General features: G+C 42.0%; 1 protein-coding gene across 4 annotated transcripts in view; it reads left to right on the top strand.

The window, feature by feature from the left end:
• Positions 1 to 15,582, top strand: part of SEPT2 (septin 2) — a 47,466-nt gene that overhangs the window by 14,527 nt on the left and 17,357 nt on the right. For 3 of the 4 annotated variants that reach the window (XM_011996379.1, XM_011996376.1, XM_011996377.1), the window contains exons 3-4: positions 3,752 to 3,872; positions 14,859 to 14,945. In XM_011996379.1, the coding sequence (XP_011851769.1) occupies positions 3,752 to 3,872; positions 14,859 to 14,945 (208 nt within the window). Of the gene's footprint in view, positions 1 to 891; positions 1,670 to 3,751; positions 3,873 to 14,858; positions 14,946 to 15,582 lie in introns of those variants that run through there. The other variant, XM_011996378.1, reaches the window with a different exon arrangement.

Below are 15,582 nucleotides of genomic sequence, written 5' to 3'. Positions count from 1 at the left end.
CCTGTAGTCCCAGCTACTCGGAAGGCTGAGGCAGGGGAATGGCGTGAACCCAGGAGGCGGAGGTTGCAGTGAGCTGAGATCACCCACTGTCCTCCAGCCCGGGAGACTGTGCGAGACTCCATCTCAAAAAGAAAAAAAAAAATTCCACATGTCTTTAAAACTACTGTCACATTTCTCAAACACTCAGATGCCTTCAGTCCTATTTCCTTTCCTCATAAATGTAGTTCACATTGCTCCCTGTACCCCAGTGTCAAAATCTAGTTCTCAGGTAGCTCTAGGAAACTCAGATGGGTGGCAAACATGTTCATGTTACAGTCTGTATGTAATGGCGTCCCTTACTCCTTGAAAGGTTTCAAAGAGAGAGGGGAAATGACATAATTCCAGAGGTCAGGGAAGTGTATATCCGTGTGTATCCCATTTGTGTCCCTAGTGTCTAACATATAATCAGTACTGAAAAAAATTGGAATATTATTGAAAATATGGAATATATGTGTACATGTATAGATACAGTTGTTTTTATCAACTTAAAATTCTTTTTAATTTTTAAATTTTTTTGTAGAGGTAGGGTTTTGCTATGTTGCCCAGACTGGTGTTGAATTTCTGGCTTCAAGCAATCCTGCCTCTGCTACCCAGAGTGCTGGGATTACAGGCATGAGCCACTGCACCCAGCCACCATCTAATTTTTTTTTTTTTTTTTTTTTTTTTTTATGGAGTCTCGCTCTGTCGCCCAGGTTGGAGTGCAGTGGCATGATCTCAGCTCACTGCAACCTCTGCCTCCCAGGTTCAAGTGATTCTCCTGTCTCAGCCTCCTGAGTAGCTGGGATCACAAGCACATGCCGCCGCGCCTGGCTGAATCAATATGTTTAGTAGAGATGGGGTTTCACCATGTTGGCCAGGCTGATCTCGAACTCCTGACCTCAAGTGGTCTGCCTACCTTGGCCTCCCAAAGTGCTGGAATTACAGGCAGGAGCGCCACACCTAGCCTATTTTTTTAAGTCGAATTTAACCCTTGTAATGATAGATGCTTGTCTTATTCCTAGGGAAATAATTGAAGTAATTGAGATGCTGTCACCTAAAATAATCAAAAGGCTCCTGATTCAGTTAAAAGAATTCATTTAAGTACAAAGTATAAGCAGAGCTACACCAAAGAATGGTGATTAGTGCTCCCAGGGTGGGGTAAAATGAGGATTGTTTATATAGGCAAAATGAAGGTGCCAAACAGAATTACAACATTTTCTGTACTAAGGCTCATTTAAAGTTACAAATTTGATTGGCTACTATTGATTACACTTGAAGGGATTTGTTTAACTTCCTTTTGTAAAGAAGTAACAGTCATAAGGATCTCTTATCTCCCAGTCGCTTAGTCTAGGTTTGAATAAAGAATAGGGAGTCTGGTTAATGTGTACATCTAGACACAAAAGTCAGAAAGAATGAAAGTAGTAACATCACACGAGCCCGCTGTCAGCGCCTAACTTTTCCCTTTGGCAAGATAAATTTGGAAGGTTCTGAAATTGTGTTTTCTTTTTACAGTGCCTATGTGTAAGTGTTTTTACAGGTCAGTTCATTCTGTTAAATATACGTGTGTATACATGCATACTATGTATGTGCGTTTATGTGTGTCTGTGTGTTTTTCTTTTTAACAGACGAAGCTTCACAAAAGATGTCTAAGGTAAGATCATGCTTCATGTATCTACAGCATAAGGAGAAATTGCTTTATGTTTTCAGACTGTTGGATTTATACGATTCATTATTTTTAATACAACTGATGTATTTGATTCATTAAGACAAAGAGTTCTAATTTAGTTGTCTTTTTTTAATTATTATAATTTCTTTTTTTTTTTTTTTTTTTTGAGACGGAGTCTCGCTCTGTCACCCAGGCTGGAGTGCAGTGGCGCGATCTCGGCTCACTGCAAGCTTCTCCTCCCGGGTTTACACCGTTCTCCTGCCTCAGCCTCCCGAGTAGCTGGGACTACAGGCGCCACCTCGCCTGGCTAGTTTTTTGTGTTTTTTTTTTTTTAGTACAGACAGGGTTTCAGCGTGTTAGCCAGGATGGTCTCGATCTCCTGACCTCGTGATCTGCCCATCTCGGCCTCCCAAAGTGCTGGGATTACAGGCTTGAGCCACCGCGCCCGGCCTCATTATTATTATTTTTTAAGACGGGAGTCTTGCTCTGTCACCAGGCTGGAGTGCAGTGGCATAATGTCAGCTCACTGCAACTTCAACCTCCTACGTTCGAGTGATTCCCCTGGCTCAGCCTCCAGCCTCTGGAGTAGCTGGGACTGCAGACACTTGCCACCACGCTGGCTAATTTTTTGTATTTTAGTAGATATGGGGTTTCACTATGTTGACCAGGATGGTCTTGATCTCTTGACCTCGTGATCCACCTGCCCTGGCCTCCCAAAGTGTTGGGATTATAAGCGTGAGCCACCGCGCTCGGCCTGGTTGTCATCTTGAAAGCTTGGAGCTTTCTCTTTTTTTTCAGGCTTTTACTTTTTTTTTTTTTTTTTTACACACATCAGTAACAGTCCTTTTAGCCCCCTTAGTACATTCCCAGCAGACCAAATAATTTAGAATTCTAATAATTTATTATGATGAAATCGATGGGGCTCTTAGACTTGATAAATTGGTTTAAATCAGCCCTTGCAAGTTAGTTCAGAGAGAAATTAGTTCTAAAGAACATGCTGAGAAAAGCAGAACTTGTGGTTAACGTTGCAAGATTATTATTTCTCTGGTTTTTTATCTTTGAGTCCTATGGGTGTTCATTACTATCCAATGCAAAATCATCATACCAGTTTTTGCATTTTATACCAGTGTTAGCGTGGAACATGGATAAGCAAAAAAAAAAAAAAAAGTCATTTTTTCACCACTCAGAAATAACCACTGTTAATATGCTACATATATTCTTTTTCATCCGTGTGTGCATTTGACTATACATTTGCAAAATGTAGTCCTAAAGGAAATACTATTTTATATCTTGCCTTTTTCAATTAATTAATTGATTTTTAAAATTTCTTCTCATTTTCAGTGTGCCACTGTCTAGATTCTGGTTTTACTTCTGCTATTCTTGTCTTCTCACATCTCTGTCCTCTCTCTCATCAGATATTCTACCAAGAAATATTGATGCCTCAGTGTAGTCAGCTATGATCTTCTCATTCTGTCTGTTCTTTCTTGGTCTTTGACGCTAGATACTCAACATTCCCACCTCTAATTTGCCTGCCTCACCCTCAGTGAAACTATTCTATAGAGCTAGAATCACAGCAAGAGAGATGCCTTTTTCGTGGATACTTTTCAGAAATGCATCACAAACCTAATACCTGGGGGAAGCTATTCTTTAGCCAAGTTTGTTGAATGAAACCATTCATTCAAAGTACTGTCAGCTGTAGCAGTACTTTGTAAGCTTAACTGATTTTCCTGGAACTCCATAGCCTCTCAAGTCAAAATTTGAAATTGCGTTAAGATGTATTAAGCATGTGTCTTCTATGTATTGTTAAATTCCTAAAAAATACTGATTAACACAGTGTTAATTTTCAGTCAGCATATAACTAAGGAGTTACACTAGATTAGTTTTTCTTTTTTTAATGATCCTGATTGAATACTGCTGGTTTTCTGATAGAAGTGTGACTTTCTGAAAGTGTTTGTTTATACTTTTAAAACAATTTGTGAAGACTACTGATAACCTATGTTTCACGTCTGATTATATCTTAAAAGCAACTACTAAGGTGTTTGTTTGTTTGTTTTTAATCTTGTTTAGCAACAGCCAACTCAGTTTATAAATCCAGAAACTCCTGGCTATGTTGGATTTGCAAATCTCCCCAATCAAGTTCACCGAAAATCAGTGAAAAAAGGTTTTGAGTTCACACTGATGGTGGTCGGTAAGAAATTAATTTATAGTCTCCAACTTACTAAATAAGTATCTCCCCCTTCCAATCTCTGGAGTACAATAACATGATCTCTAAAGTAAGAGGCAGAGTCAAATAACATGGGAATTTGAACAAGTATATGTATATTCATTCGAAAATTTTCCTGAGAAGCAAAATTATTTTTCTGTCCCTGCCTTATTTACATGTAGTGAGAGTTTACTCGTTGTGTCAGCTCAGCTCGAGAGTGGCCTCCAGTGATTCCTGTCTCCTGGTATTCACAACTTTTTCTTAACCCTTCCTGCATTGAGTAGGGTTTTACCTGTGTAGCCAGCGGGACATTGTGGAAATGAAAGTGTGTGGTTTTCTAAGACTAGGTCATGAAAGACATTGTGGCCCCCACCTTGCCTTTTCCCAAATTACTCACTCTGGAGGAAGCCGGCTGCCACGTCTAGAGAACACTCAAGCAGCTTACAGGGAAGCCCACCAAGTAAGGAACCAAGGCCTACCAATGGCTATGTAAGTGACCCATTTCAGAAATATCCTCCAGGCCAGGCATGGTGGCTCACACCTGTAATCTTAGCACTTTGGGAGGTCAAGGCAGGCAGAGGATTACACTCAGGAGTTGAAGACCAGGCTGGGCAACATGGTGAAACCCTGTCTCTACAGCAAATACGAAAACTAGCCAGACATGGTGGCATGTACCTGTAATTCCTCTCACCTGAGCCCAGGAGGTTGAGGCTGCCGTAAGCTGAGATCATGCCACTGCACTCAAGCCTCCAGCCTGGGTGACAGAATGAAACCCTGTCTCAAAAAAAAAAAAAAAATCCAGGCATTTACAGTGTAACATTCACAATATCTAGTAGAAAATTGTGTGGCATCAAAGAAGCAAAACCTGAACATAATCAGGAGAAAAATCAGGCAATAGAAACAGATCCAGAAATGACAGAGACAGTAGAATGGCAAAGAAGAACTCTATTACTTAAAGGAAAACATGAATATAATAAGATAAATGAAAGATACAACAGAGAACCAAGTGGAACTTCGAAAGATTAAAATACAACCGAAATAAGAAATTTTCATCATAAGCCTGACAGCACATTATACACTGCAGAAGTGAAAGGACAGTAGAAGCACAGTAAGGGAAAAGCTAGAAAAAAAAAAGAAATTGAACGTGTCCTCAATGTCCTTTGGTACCCTGTAAACAGTCTAATATGTGGATTATATTCACAGAGAAGACAGGAAAACAAAAATCATGAAAAAATAATGCCTGGGAATTGTCCAATTTCAGCAAAGTTATAAATGCACAGATCCAGGAAGCTTGACAAATAGCAGGCAAAATAAATATAAAGAAAACTATACCAGGATGCATCATAACAAGCTACTGATGAAACAACTGATGAAACAACAAGCAGAAGATGTAATAGAGAAAAGCACACCAAAGCACGTAATAAGCAAATAGACCATAGATAAACAGAGGTCTTTAAAAGTAGCCGGAACAAGCCTGTTGTGGTGGCTCACGCCTGTAATCCCAGCACTCTGGGAGGCCAAGGTGGGTGGATCACTGCAGCCCTGGAGTTCAAGAGCAGTTCAAGAGCAACATGGTGAAACCCTGTCTTTACAAAAGATAGGGAAATTAGCCGGGCTTGCTGGGGGGTGCCTGTAATCACAGCTACCTGAGAGGCTCAGGTAGGAGGATCACCTCGGCCTGAGACGTCAAGCCTGTGGTGAACTGTGATCGTGCCACTGCACTCCAGCCTGGGTGACAGAGTAAGACCCTGTCTCGAGGAAAGAAAAAAAAAAAATGTAGCCAGAACAAAGAAATTCATTACATACAGGGGACTGAAGGTAAGAGGAGTGACCACTGAATTGTCATTAGGAATAATGTAACTGGCCGGGTGTGATGGCTCACGCCTGTAATCCCAGCACTCTGGGAGGCCAAAGTGGGAGGATCACTTGAGGTCAGGAGTTCGAGACCAACCTGGCCAACACGGTGAAACCCCAGCTCTGCTAAAAATGGAAAAATCTGGGCATGGTGGTGCATGCCTGTGACCCAGCTACTTGGGAGGCTGAGGCAGGAGAATCACTTGAACCCGGGAGGCAGAGGTTGCAGTGAGCTGAGATCGCACCACAACACTTTAGCCTAGGGACAGAGCAAGACTCCATCTCAAAAACTAAGTAGAAATTGTCTGGATGCGGTGGCTCACACCTGTAATCCCAGTACCTTGGGAGGCTGAGATGGGCAGATCACCTGAAGTTTAGAGTTGGAGACCAGGCTGACGAACATGGAGAAATCCCACCTTTACTAAAAAAAATACTAACTTAGCTGGACGTGTTGGCACATGCCTATAATCTCCGCTACTCGGGAGGCTGAGGCAGGAGAATGCTTGAACCTGGGAGGTGGAAGTTGCAATGAGTTGAGATTCCATCATTGCACTGCAGGCTGGGCAACAGGAGCGAAACTCTATCTCAAAACACGATGGATCAAGCCTGTAATCCCAGCACTTTGGGAGGCTAGGCGAATCACCTGAGGTGGGAAGTTTGAGACCAGCCTGACCAACATGGAGAAACCCCGTCTCTAGTAAAAATACAAAATTAGCCAGGCGTGGTGGCGCAGGCCTGTAATCCTGGCTACTTGGGAGGCTGAGGCAGGAGAATCACTAGAACCTGGGAGGTGGAGGTTGTGGTGAGCCAAGATTGACCATTGCCCTACAATCTGGTCAGCAAGAGTGCAACTCCATCTCACCAAAAAAAAAAAGAAAACTGAAATTAAAAAATGAGAAAAGGTGTATGTGGCAGGCAGTAGAAGTAATATAAATCTTTTTTTTTTTTTTTTGTAGATGGAGTCTCGTTCTGCCGCCCAGGCTGGAGTGCAGTGGCACGATCGCGGCTCACTGCAAGCTCCACCTCCTCCCGGATTCACACCATTCTCCCACCTCAGCCTCCCAAGTAGCTGGGATTACGGGCGCCCGCCACCACGCCCAGCTAATTTTGTTTTTGTATTTTTAGTACAGATGGGGTTTCACCGTGTTAGCCAGGATGGTCTCAATCTCCTGCCTTCGTGATCTGCCCGCCTCGGCCTCCCAAAGTGCTGGGATTAATATAAATCTTATACAAACTTTTTCACAAAATAGATGAGTAGGAAACACCTACCAGCCTATTTTATTAAGCCAGCATTATCCTGTTATAAATGACAAGAAAACTACAGACTAATACATGTTAGAAATGCTTGTTTCGGCCGGGCGCAGTGGCTCACGCCTGTAATCCCAGCACTTTGGGAGGCCGAGGCGGGCGGATCACAAGGTCAGGAGATCGAGACCATCCTGGCTAACATGGTGAAACCTTGTCTCTACTAAAAATACAAAAAATTAGCCGGGCATGGTGGCGGGCGCCTGTAGTCCCAGCTACTCGGGAGGCTGAGGCAGGAGAATGGCGTGAATGTGGGAGGCAGAGCTTGCAGTGAGCCGAGCTGGTGCCACTGCACTCCAGCCTGAGCGACAGAGCAAGACTCCGTCTTAAAAAAAAAAAAAAAAAAATGCTTGTTCCTCGGTGCCGTAAAGAAATAGCACTTGAACATAAATTCAGTTTCCTCAGCAAGGCCATTTTTACTTTGTACAGAATGGGTGCACTCGCCATCAGTTTTGTCACAAGAGTACACCGAACAAAGAGGATCATTTATAACCTGATGCATCTACCTTACTGCTGTTTCCATTGGCTGGAATGGGACCTCACCTTCCTTATTTGTCCTGATTGACTAGCAACTTAGAACTTTTTAAAAGAGGCAAAGGCAGAGAGGAGAACAAAGGAAGGAGGAATGTTGAGAAAGGTAAAATCACCTTCAAATAAGGAAGAGCAGCAGGCTATGCCCTAATGCTTACTTGGACCACCATAAGCCTGCCAGGGCAAATTCAGGCTAAATTGTGGGCGCTGAGAACATAAAGTACGTTGATTTCCTCATCACGGCTAGCAGATTATTTAAGAATGTTAGCACATGTCTTTGAAAAAAATTTTTGCTTCTGAGAGAAGTTACTATTTATTCCTAATTAGACGAGGAGGAAAGTCTTTGAAGAAGAACTTCTACTTTACTTTTGACGTATACGTGAACTAGACATGGACATCTTAATTAAATCTTACCAAGTCCAGCAATATATCTAAATAAAAAGACAGTGCACTTAGTTCTGCTGTGATGCAACCTGTGTGTTTCTAAAATAATCCCCATACCATACCATCCAACATGATGAATAAACACCACAGAGCTTATCCGAGCTTATGGAGAAGATAGGTACACAATACTCAGAACCTTCATCAGTGACACAATGGGAGAAAAGATAGGAACACAAGAGTTATACCAGTCCACATGTAAATGGCTGAAAAATAATCACTACACCATATAAGCCCTGAGGTTTGGTTTGTGCAAGTGGACATCAGGAGGGTTGCAACTTGTGCGCTTTTGTGTAGCTGTGGAAGGAGGATTTTCTAAAGTTGGAAAGTCATAACACTAGGTGTAAATTGGGTGTGGCTCATAACAGGCGGTAAAGAAAGATAGCTGATAGATATTTAGGGGTGTGTGTTGGGAATATCTCCAAGTGGTTTGATTCTGTTGGATGCAGAATTAAACACAGTTTTCTGTGTTCACCTAGTTTTTCACCAATGAGATCGTATATAAGCAAATAGGAGATTTGTATTACGCTGCTATTGTTCCCTAATATGTCAGTCCCATTGGAACAAATTCTCATTTTCAGATTAGAACGGACTAAACAAATGGAGTTTATCTCAGGAATACATGGTGTAACATTCAAAGTCAGTGTCATTCACTGTAGTTATCAAAGAGGAAGATGATGTTAGCTGAAAAATCAATTGTAAAAATCCAGGACCCACTAAAGATAAGATAGTAGGCTGGGTGTGGTGGCTCATACCTGTAATCCCAGCACTTTGGGAGTCCAAGGCTGGTGGATCACCTGAGGTCAGGAGTTTAAGACCAGCCCCGCCAACATGGTAAAACTTTGTCTCTTTAGTACTTTTGTAAGGTACTGAAATTAGCCGGGCATGATGGTGGGTGCCTGTAATTTCAGCTACTCTGGAGGCTGAGGCAGGAGAATCGCTTGAACCCGGGAGGGAGAGGTTTCAGTGAGCCGAGGTCATGCCATTGCACTCCAGCCTGCATGACAGAGTGAGACTCCGTCTCAAAAAAAAAAAAATCACAAACGAGTATTAATAATTTTAAGACAGTACCACTTAACAGTTACAAAAAATATTGTTTAGGGATAAATTTAACAAAATGTGCAAGACCTATACACTGAAAACTACAAAACACTACTGAGAGAAAACCTAAATAAGTTGTGTAAGATCTGCCCCATTTGTGGATTGGAACTGTTATTCCCTTTCTCCCCCAAATTGTCCCATATTTTTTCTGAGACAGTGTTGCTCTGTTATCCAGGCTAGAGTGCAATGGTATGATTTTGGCGACCTCCACCTCCCAGGTTCAAGTGATTTTCATTCCTCAGCCTCCCCAAGTAGCTGGGATTACAGGCACGCGCCACCATGCCCATCTAATTTTTGTATTTTTAGTAGAAATGGCATTTTGTCATGTTGACCAGGCTGGTCTTGAACTACTAGCCTAAAATGATCCACTTGTCTCAGCCTCCCAGAGTGCAAGGATTACTACTGGTGTGAACCATAGTGTCCAGCCCCAATTTTCAGAAATAAAAATTAACAAGCTGATTCTAAAGCTTAAATGTAAATGTAGAGGGCCTAGAACAGACAAAAACAGTTTAGAAAAAGAGCAAAGTTGGAGGATTACAGTCTCTGATTTCAAGACTTAACAGCAGTAATCAAGACAGTGTGGTGTAATCAGGACAGTGTGGTAAGGGTAGATACACAGATCTATTGAGCAGAGCAACAGCCAAGAAGTAGATCAATCAATATGATAAGTTCAATTTTTTTGTTTTGTTTTGTTTTTTGAGAAAAAAGCCAAGTTCATTCAGTGGGGGCAAGGTTAGTCTTTTTGCAGTCTGTAACAACTAGATGATTATGTGTGAAAAAATGAACTTCAACTCCTGCTTCCTGTGTGTCAAAATTAACCTGAAATGATAGTTGATTTAAATGTAAAGCTATAAAAATTCTACAAGAAAATGGGCAAAAAATTTTTTGACTTTGTAGTAAGCAGATTTCTTAGGACATGGAGAATAAAAATTGTAAAAATATTTGTGCATTATTAAAAGTTGGCCTTCTTCAAAAGACATCAATAGGAAAATAAAATGTGAAGAACTCAAAGTATTCATAGTACCATATCTGACAAAGGATATGTGTCCAGAATATATAAAAATCTTTTACAGATCAGTGAGACAAATGACCCACTTACAAAGAGGGGGCCAAAGATCTGAATAGACATTCCACTAAGGAAGATAAACAAATAGCCGGTAAACCCACGTAAACATGTCCACATCTTTGGTCATCAGGGTACTATGCATTGAAACCACTACATGCCACCACACATCCACTAAAACGCAGGCACTCCAGGTGTCAGCAAGGATGTGAAACAACTGGAACTCGTATTAGTGAGCGTGTAAAAATGCCACAACCAGTATGGAAGCCAGTTTGGTACTACTTTAACAGTTAAGACCCAGCAATACCGCTTGTAAGTGTTTACGCATAAGAAATGAAAATATGTCCATAAAGACTTGTATGTGAATGTTCATAGCTGCTTTTCTCAAAATAGCGCCAAACTGGGGAGAGCAGAGGTATCTAGAGAGTGGGTTAACAAATTGTGGTGTAGCCATACAATGGAATGTTGCCGAGCACTGCAAAGAAACGAACTACTCATAGATGCAACAGCATGCGTCAGTCTCAGAGCTGTGTCGAGCAAAAGCAGCCAGACACAAAACAGGCCATGCTGTATGATGCCATTTAAAAGTTTTAGAATAAGCAAAGCTGATACGTAGTGACAAAGTAGATTGGCATTCGCCTGCAGTGGGGACTGGAGAGGGCAGACTTCACAGGTACACGAAGGAACTCTAGGGTTACACAAATAATCTTTTATCTTGAGTGGAGTTTGGTTATCTGAGTATCTACTTTTGTCAACTGTACAGTTTAAATGGGTGTATTTTAGTATTAACAAATTGTGCCTCCATAAAGTGGATTTAAAAGAAAACAGGTAGGGGGTTGAGGGTGAGTAGTGAAAAGTAGAACTAGAAAGCCACAAGAACCCTCAACTTTCAAATTGTATTAATAGCTCAAGAAAAATGGGTATATCAGGAAAACCCTAGCACACGTAATTGGTAAAAGAGAAACTATTGAAGAGGAAAGGCATAGTTTTTAAAATTGTGTCAGACTTCTAAAGAAGTAGGCAAGTTCACAAAGTAACAGATCAAATGCAAATGAAAGACTACAGATGTTGGGGCAACAGTCTGCAAGGGATTCTAAAATCACGAATTTATTATTCAGCGACATCAAGCAAGGAAGCCAGGTTGCAGACTGTCCATGAGACAATTTGGTGACCATATTGCTGTAGATTCTAGTTAGAGTGATAAATAATTATATTTAGTTACTCTCGGCCAGGTGCGGTGGCTCACGCCTGCAATCCCAGCACTTTGGGAGGCCGAGGCGGGCAGATCACGAGGTCAAGAGATGGAGACCATCCTGGCTAACACGGTGAAACCCCGTCTCTACTAAAAAATACAAAAAATTAGTCCAGCGTGGTGACGGGCGCCTGTAGTCCCAGCTACTTGGGAGGCTGAGGCAGGAGAATGGTGTGAACCCGGGAGGTGGAGCTTGCAGTGAGCCGAGATAGCGCCACTGCAGTCCAGCCTAGGCGCCGGGCGCGGTGGCTCAAGCCTGTAATCCCAGCACTTTGGGAGGCGGAGATGGGCGGATCACAAGGTCAGGAGATCGAGACCAGCCTGGCTAACATGGTGAAACCCCGTCTCTACCAAAAAAATACAAAAAAAACTGGCCAGGTGAGGTGGCGGGCGCCTGTAGTCCCAGCTACACGGGAGGCTGAGGCAGGAGAATGGCGTAGACCCGGGAGGCGGAGCTTGCAGTGGGCTGAGATCCGGCCACTGCACTCCAGCCTGGGCGACAGAGCAAGACTCCATCTCAAAAAAAAAAAAAAAAAAGAAGTTATTACCTTGGCTACATTTATATGTGATGGTGGCTTAATTATATGAAAAGCATGTTTAAGAATAAAGCCTGTTGCCAAATATGTTACCTAATAGAAATCTAATGTAAAGATGTTTGTGTCTGAAAAAGAGGAAAGTAGGTTGTTACTGTGATCAAATTTACAGGAGGGTTGGAGCAAGCACTTGAGTACTAAAAGCTGGAGTATAATTCCAGGAGCTCACACATGTTACAGGCGTTCCATCCTGAGGGCGCAGGAGTCTGGGATGGGCAGGCCAGACCTTTTTGAAACCTTCATGAGCTGCCGGCTCCCACAGAGTCCAGCCTCACACAGCTCTCAGTGCCATCCTGCTCTTGCACAGCTCTGGTGGGAGTTGTTTGAATGAGCAAAAAAGCTGATCCCTTAGATTACCGCTGTTCAGGAGCCTCCCAAGAAAGGCCCTTGATGCATAGTGTTTGAGAAAGCAGTTTCATTTTCGTGTTGGTTAAAAAATTTAAAATTTGAAGAGAAATTCCCTCAGATTTGAAAGCTACTTCCTAATATTCCTGAAATAGGCTGTTTTGCCGTTGTATTTCTTTAGCCTAGGATTAAAAAAAAACTTCTAACTCAAGCCTAAAACTTCGGTGACAAATTTGCCTGATGGGATTTCAGAATAGTATTGTACAGTGAAGCTTCACTTTCTCACCCCATATGTATGTTTCCTTCCATGGTTCCACTGTGCCTAATACTGTTTTCTTTCTAATTAGGGAAAACATGCCATATTTTAAACTCTGAATACCTCCCATTCCAGTCTTTTTTGTCACTACTATTAGAGAAAAACTATATTAATTCTGGCACTTTAAAAAATACTTTGTTACTTTTGTAACAAGTGAAACTTCTGGACCCAGTGCATTTGGCATAGATTTACAGGCCCGGATCTCTGTGTGTCTTGTTCTCTCATTTGCTGACACGTATGTGAAAGACGCCTGGCCAGAATGGAGATACTAAAGAAAGTGGGGCAGAGCAGAGCTGGGTGCCTGCGCTGCAGTGATTCAGCCCAAGTGTAGCCTCATGTTCTGAGTTCCTTAAGCAAACCATTTGTTGATGTTACTCAAAAGCTATTCCAAGTAAAATAATCACATATACCCTTAAAATTAAGATCTATAAGTTAGAAGTAGCCAGTGGGATATTCTAACTGCTTTTTTAAAAGCTGTCTCTGATGACTTTCTCAGCTGTTCCCCACAGCTGTTGCTACTCTAGTCAGAAAGGGATTTCATCGGTTTATCCTCTCCCTGCTGGGCTGCAGAGCTCCAGGGAGCAGGGACTTGGTTCCTTCTTGTTCTATGTCGTGTCTCTGCTCCTAGACCTGTGCCAGACATGCAGAAAGGACTTAGCAATTACTGGTAAAACCTTCTTTAAATGGAGCAAAAATGTAAAGGGGCATTGCACCACAGTTTATTAAAAGGATGACTTAATGGGATAATAGGTACTTAGTCAAATTTTTACAATCATTTTTAGGCATGTGCAACACATTGTTCTTTTCATGTGTGAAAATTGCAGTTCACTTAAAATGCAGTCCTAATTTTGTATATCTGCACATTTCAAATTCACTTTTTTGTTCTTGATTTTCCCAGAATTGTTTTTTTCTGTAAGGGACAGGGTCTCACTCTGTACCCAGGCTGAAGTGCAATGGCATGATCATAGCCTGCTATAACCTCTAACTCCTGGGCTCAAGCAATCTTCCTGCCCTCGCCTCCCAAGTAGCTGGGATTCTAGGTACATGCCACCACGCCTGGCTAAGGTTTTGGAGTTTTTTATTTTCTTTGGTTTTTTGGGAGATGGGGGTCTCACTTTTTTGCCCAGGTAGGGTCTTAAATTCTTAGCCTCAAGTGATCCTCCAGCCTTGGTCTTCTAAAGTCCCGGGATTATAGGTGTGAACCACTGTGCCCAGCCAGAAATAATTTTTCAAGAGATGTGTACTCCTTCCTCAGGCTTTGCAGAACTTAACAGAGGGTGGTTTAGGTGCCTAGGGGACGGTCCAGCACCAAGTGCTATGTAGTACCAGGATCAGAAGCGCTTCTCCATGCAGAATTCAGACTTAGATGATAACCTGCAATGAAGCAGTGGAATTTGTGCTTCCTTCAAATGTAAAATTTAATTTTTGGTGTTTTGCATCTTTTTTGAAGTTAAATTTCAGATAATCAGAATATATGTTCACAGTAGTTGGAGAGAGATTCTCACCTCGTTGAAAGCTTACATGGATATGTGTCGCTGAATTGATCATGTGAACTCAGCAAAGGGAGCAGGAAAGTTGCCTGACACATGGCAGTTGCCAGTGCCGGGAAACGGGGATGGGTTTAAAGCAGGAAGAAGACAAGGTGGCAGAAGGGGGAGGTTGCAGAGTGAGGGTTCAAGAAGTGAGCCCACCAGACCACAGGCCCTGTCCTGCTCACCCGTTCCTGCAGCTCGGGAAGCACAAGTGTTCTTGACACTACAGGATAGATATGTTCAGTTTTCTGAAAATGTGGTAAGTTTAGTGACTAGCAGAACTGATCATTGAAAACTTGCTTTACATTCTGTTTGTCAAAAATAAAAACCAACCTCTAAAGTACATTCCTCACGTTTGTGAACTGTCGTGTTTCTGATTGTATGATGTTCAAGGTCTAGTCTCATAGACCTGAATTCAATCTTGGCCCTGCTCCGGATAGTACTCCGACCTTGGGCAAATTAGAGTTTCTTTGAGTACACTCAAAGATCATGCTCCAGACGTAGTGGAACTATAGGTACTAAACACAGAATGATGTTTGTGAGGTGCTTAGCCCAGTCCAGGCCACGTGTAAACACTTAACAGATTGAATGGTGTCATATGTATAAGGTCATGACAGGGTTTTTCTTTTTATTTAAAGGTGAATCAGGTCTAGGAAAATCGACTCTCATAAACAGCCTTTTCCTAACTGATCTCTACCCAGAAAGAGTCATACCTGGAGCTGCAGGTAAAAACATTCCTATGTTACTGTAAGTGTAATTTTACATGAAAGGTGCTGAAGACTGCCTAATGAATGTTTTATGTCTTAGCTCTGTGTTCTGTTTGTTCTTGTTCAACTTTGAACACAAGGAAAACGCTTATGGGGCAGTTGCTGCACCGAGGTCCTTGGATTTATGGCTGTAGACTTTCTTTGACACGTATCCATGGATCTATCCTCTCTGAGTTTGTTTTGTCTGTAAAATGTAATAAGTAGCTTCTGCCTATATTAAACATTTGATGGATTAAGTGAGAATGTTGTACATCAAAAATGCTGTGTGACTAGAAGATTGCTGGGATAGATGTTCTAATTCATCTGCTGTTGGAAAGTTCCAGCACAGGACACCAGCATCCACAAATGCCTGTTGAATGAATTAGGCGCACACAGTGAGAACCCAGGACTGGGGCTGCTGCAAGAACATGTACGCCTTTCAGGATATTTTTGAATTCAGTTTTTAAATGAATTCGTAAATTCCTTTCTTTTCCCAGGAACAGAAATTATGATTTTTAATATTTGTGTTTTTAACCTTCCCCTTTCTGACTCCTCTGGGATCATTTTTGCGTAATCCCCATGGTAACTTCGGAGAACCTACCTCTGCAGAGAGGTA

Source organism: Mandrillus leucophaeus, unplaced genomic scaffold, assembly GCF_000951045.1.
Source record: "Mandrillus leucophaeus isolate KB7577 unplaced genomic scaffold, Mleu.le_1.0 Scaffold510, whole genome shotgun sequence".
Taxonomy (NCBI): Eukaryota; Metazoa; Chordata; class Mammalia; order Primates; family Cercopithecidae; genus Mandrillus; species Mandrillus leucophaeus.
The sequence above is the reverse complement of the archived record's forward strand: the minus strand, read 5'-3'. Positions and strand labels throughout refer to the sequence as shown.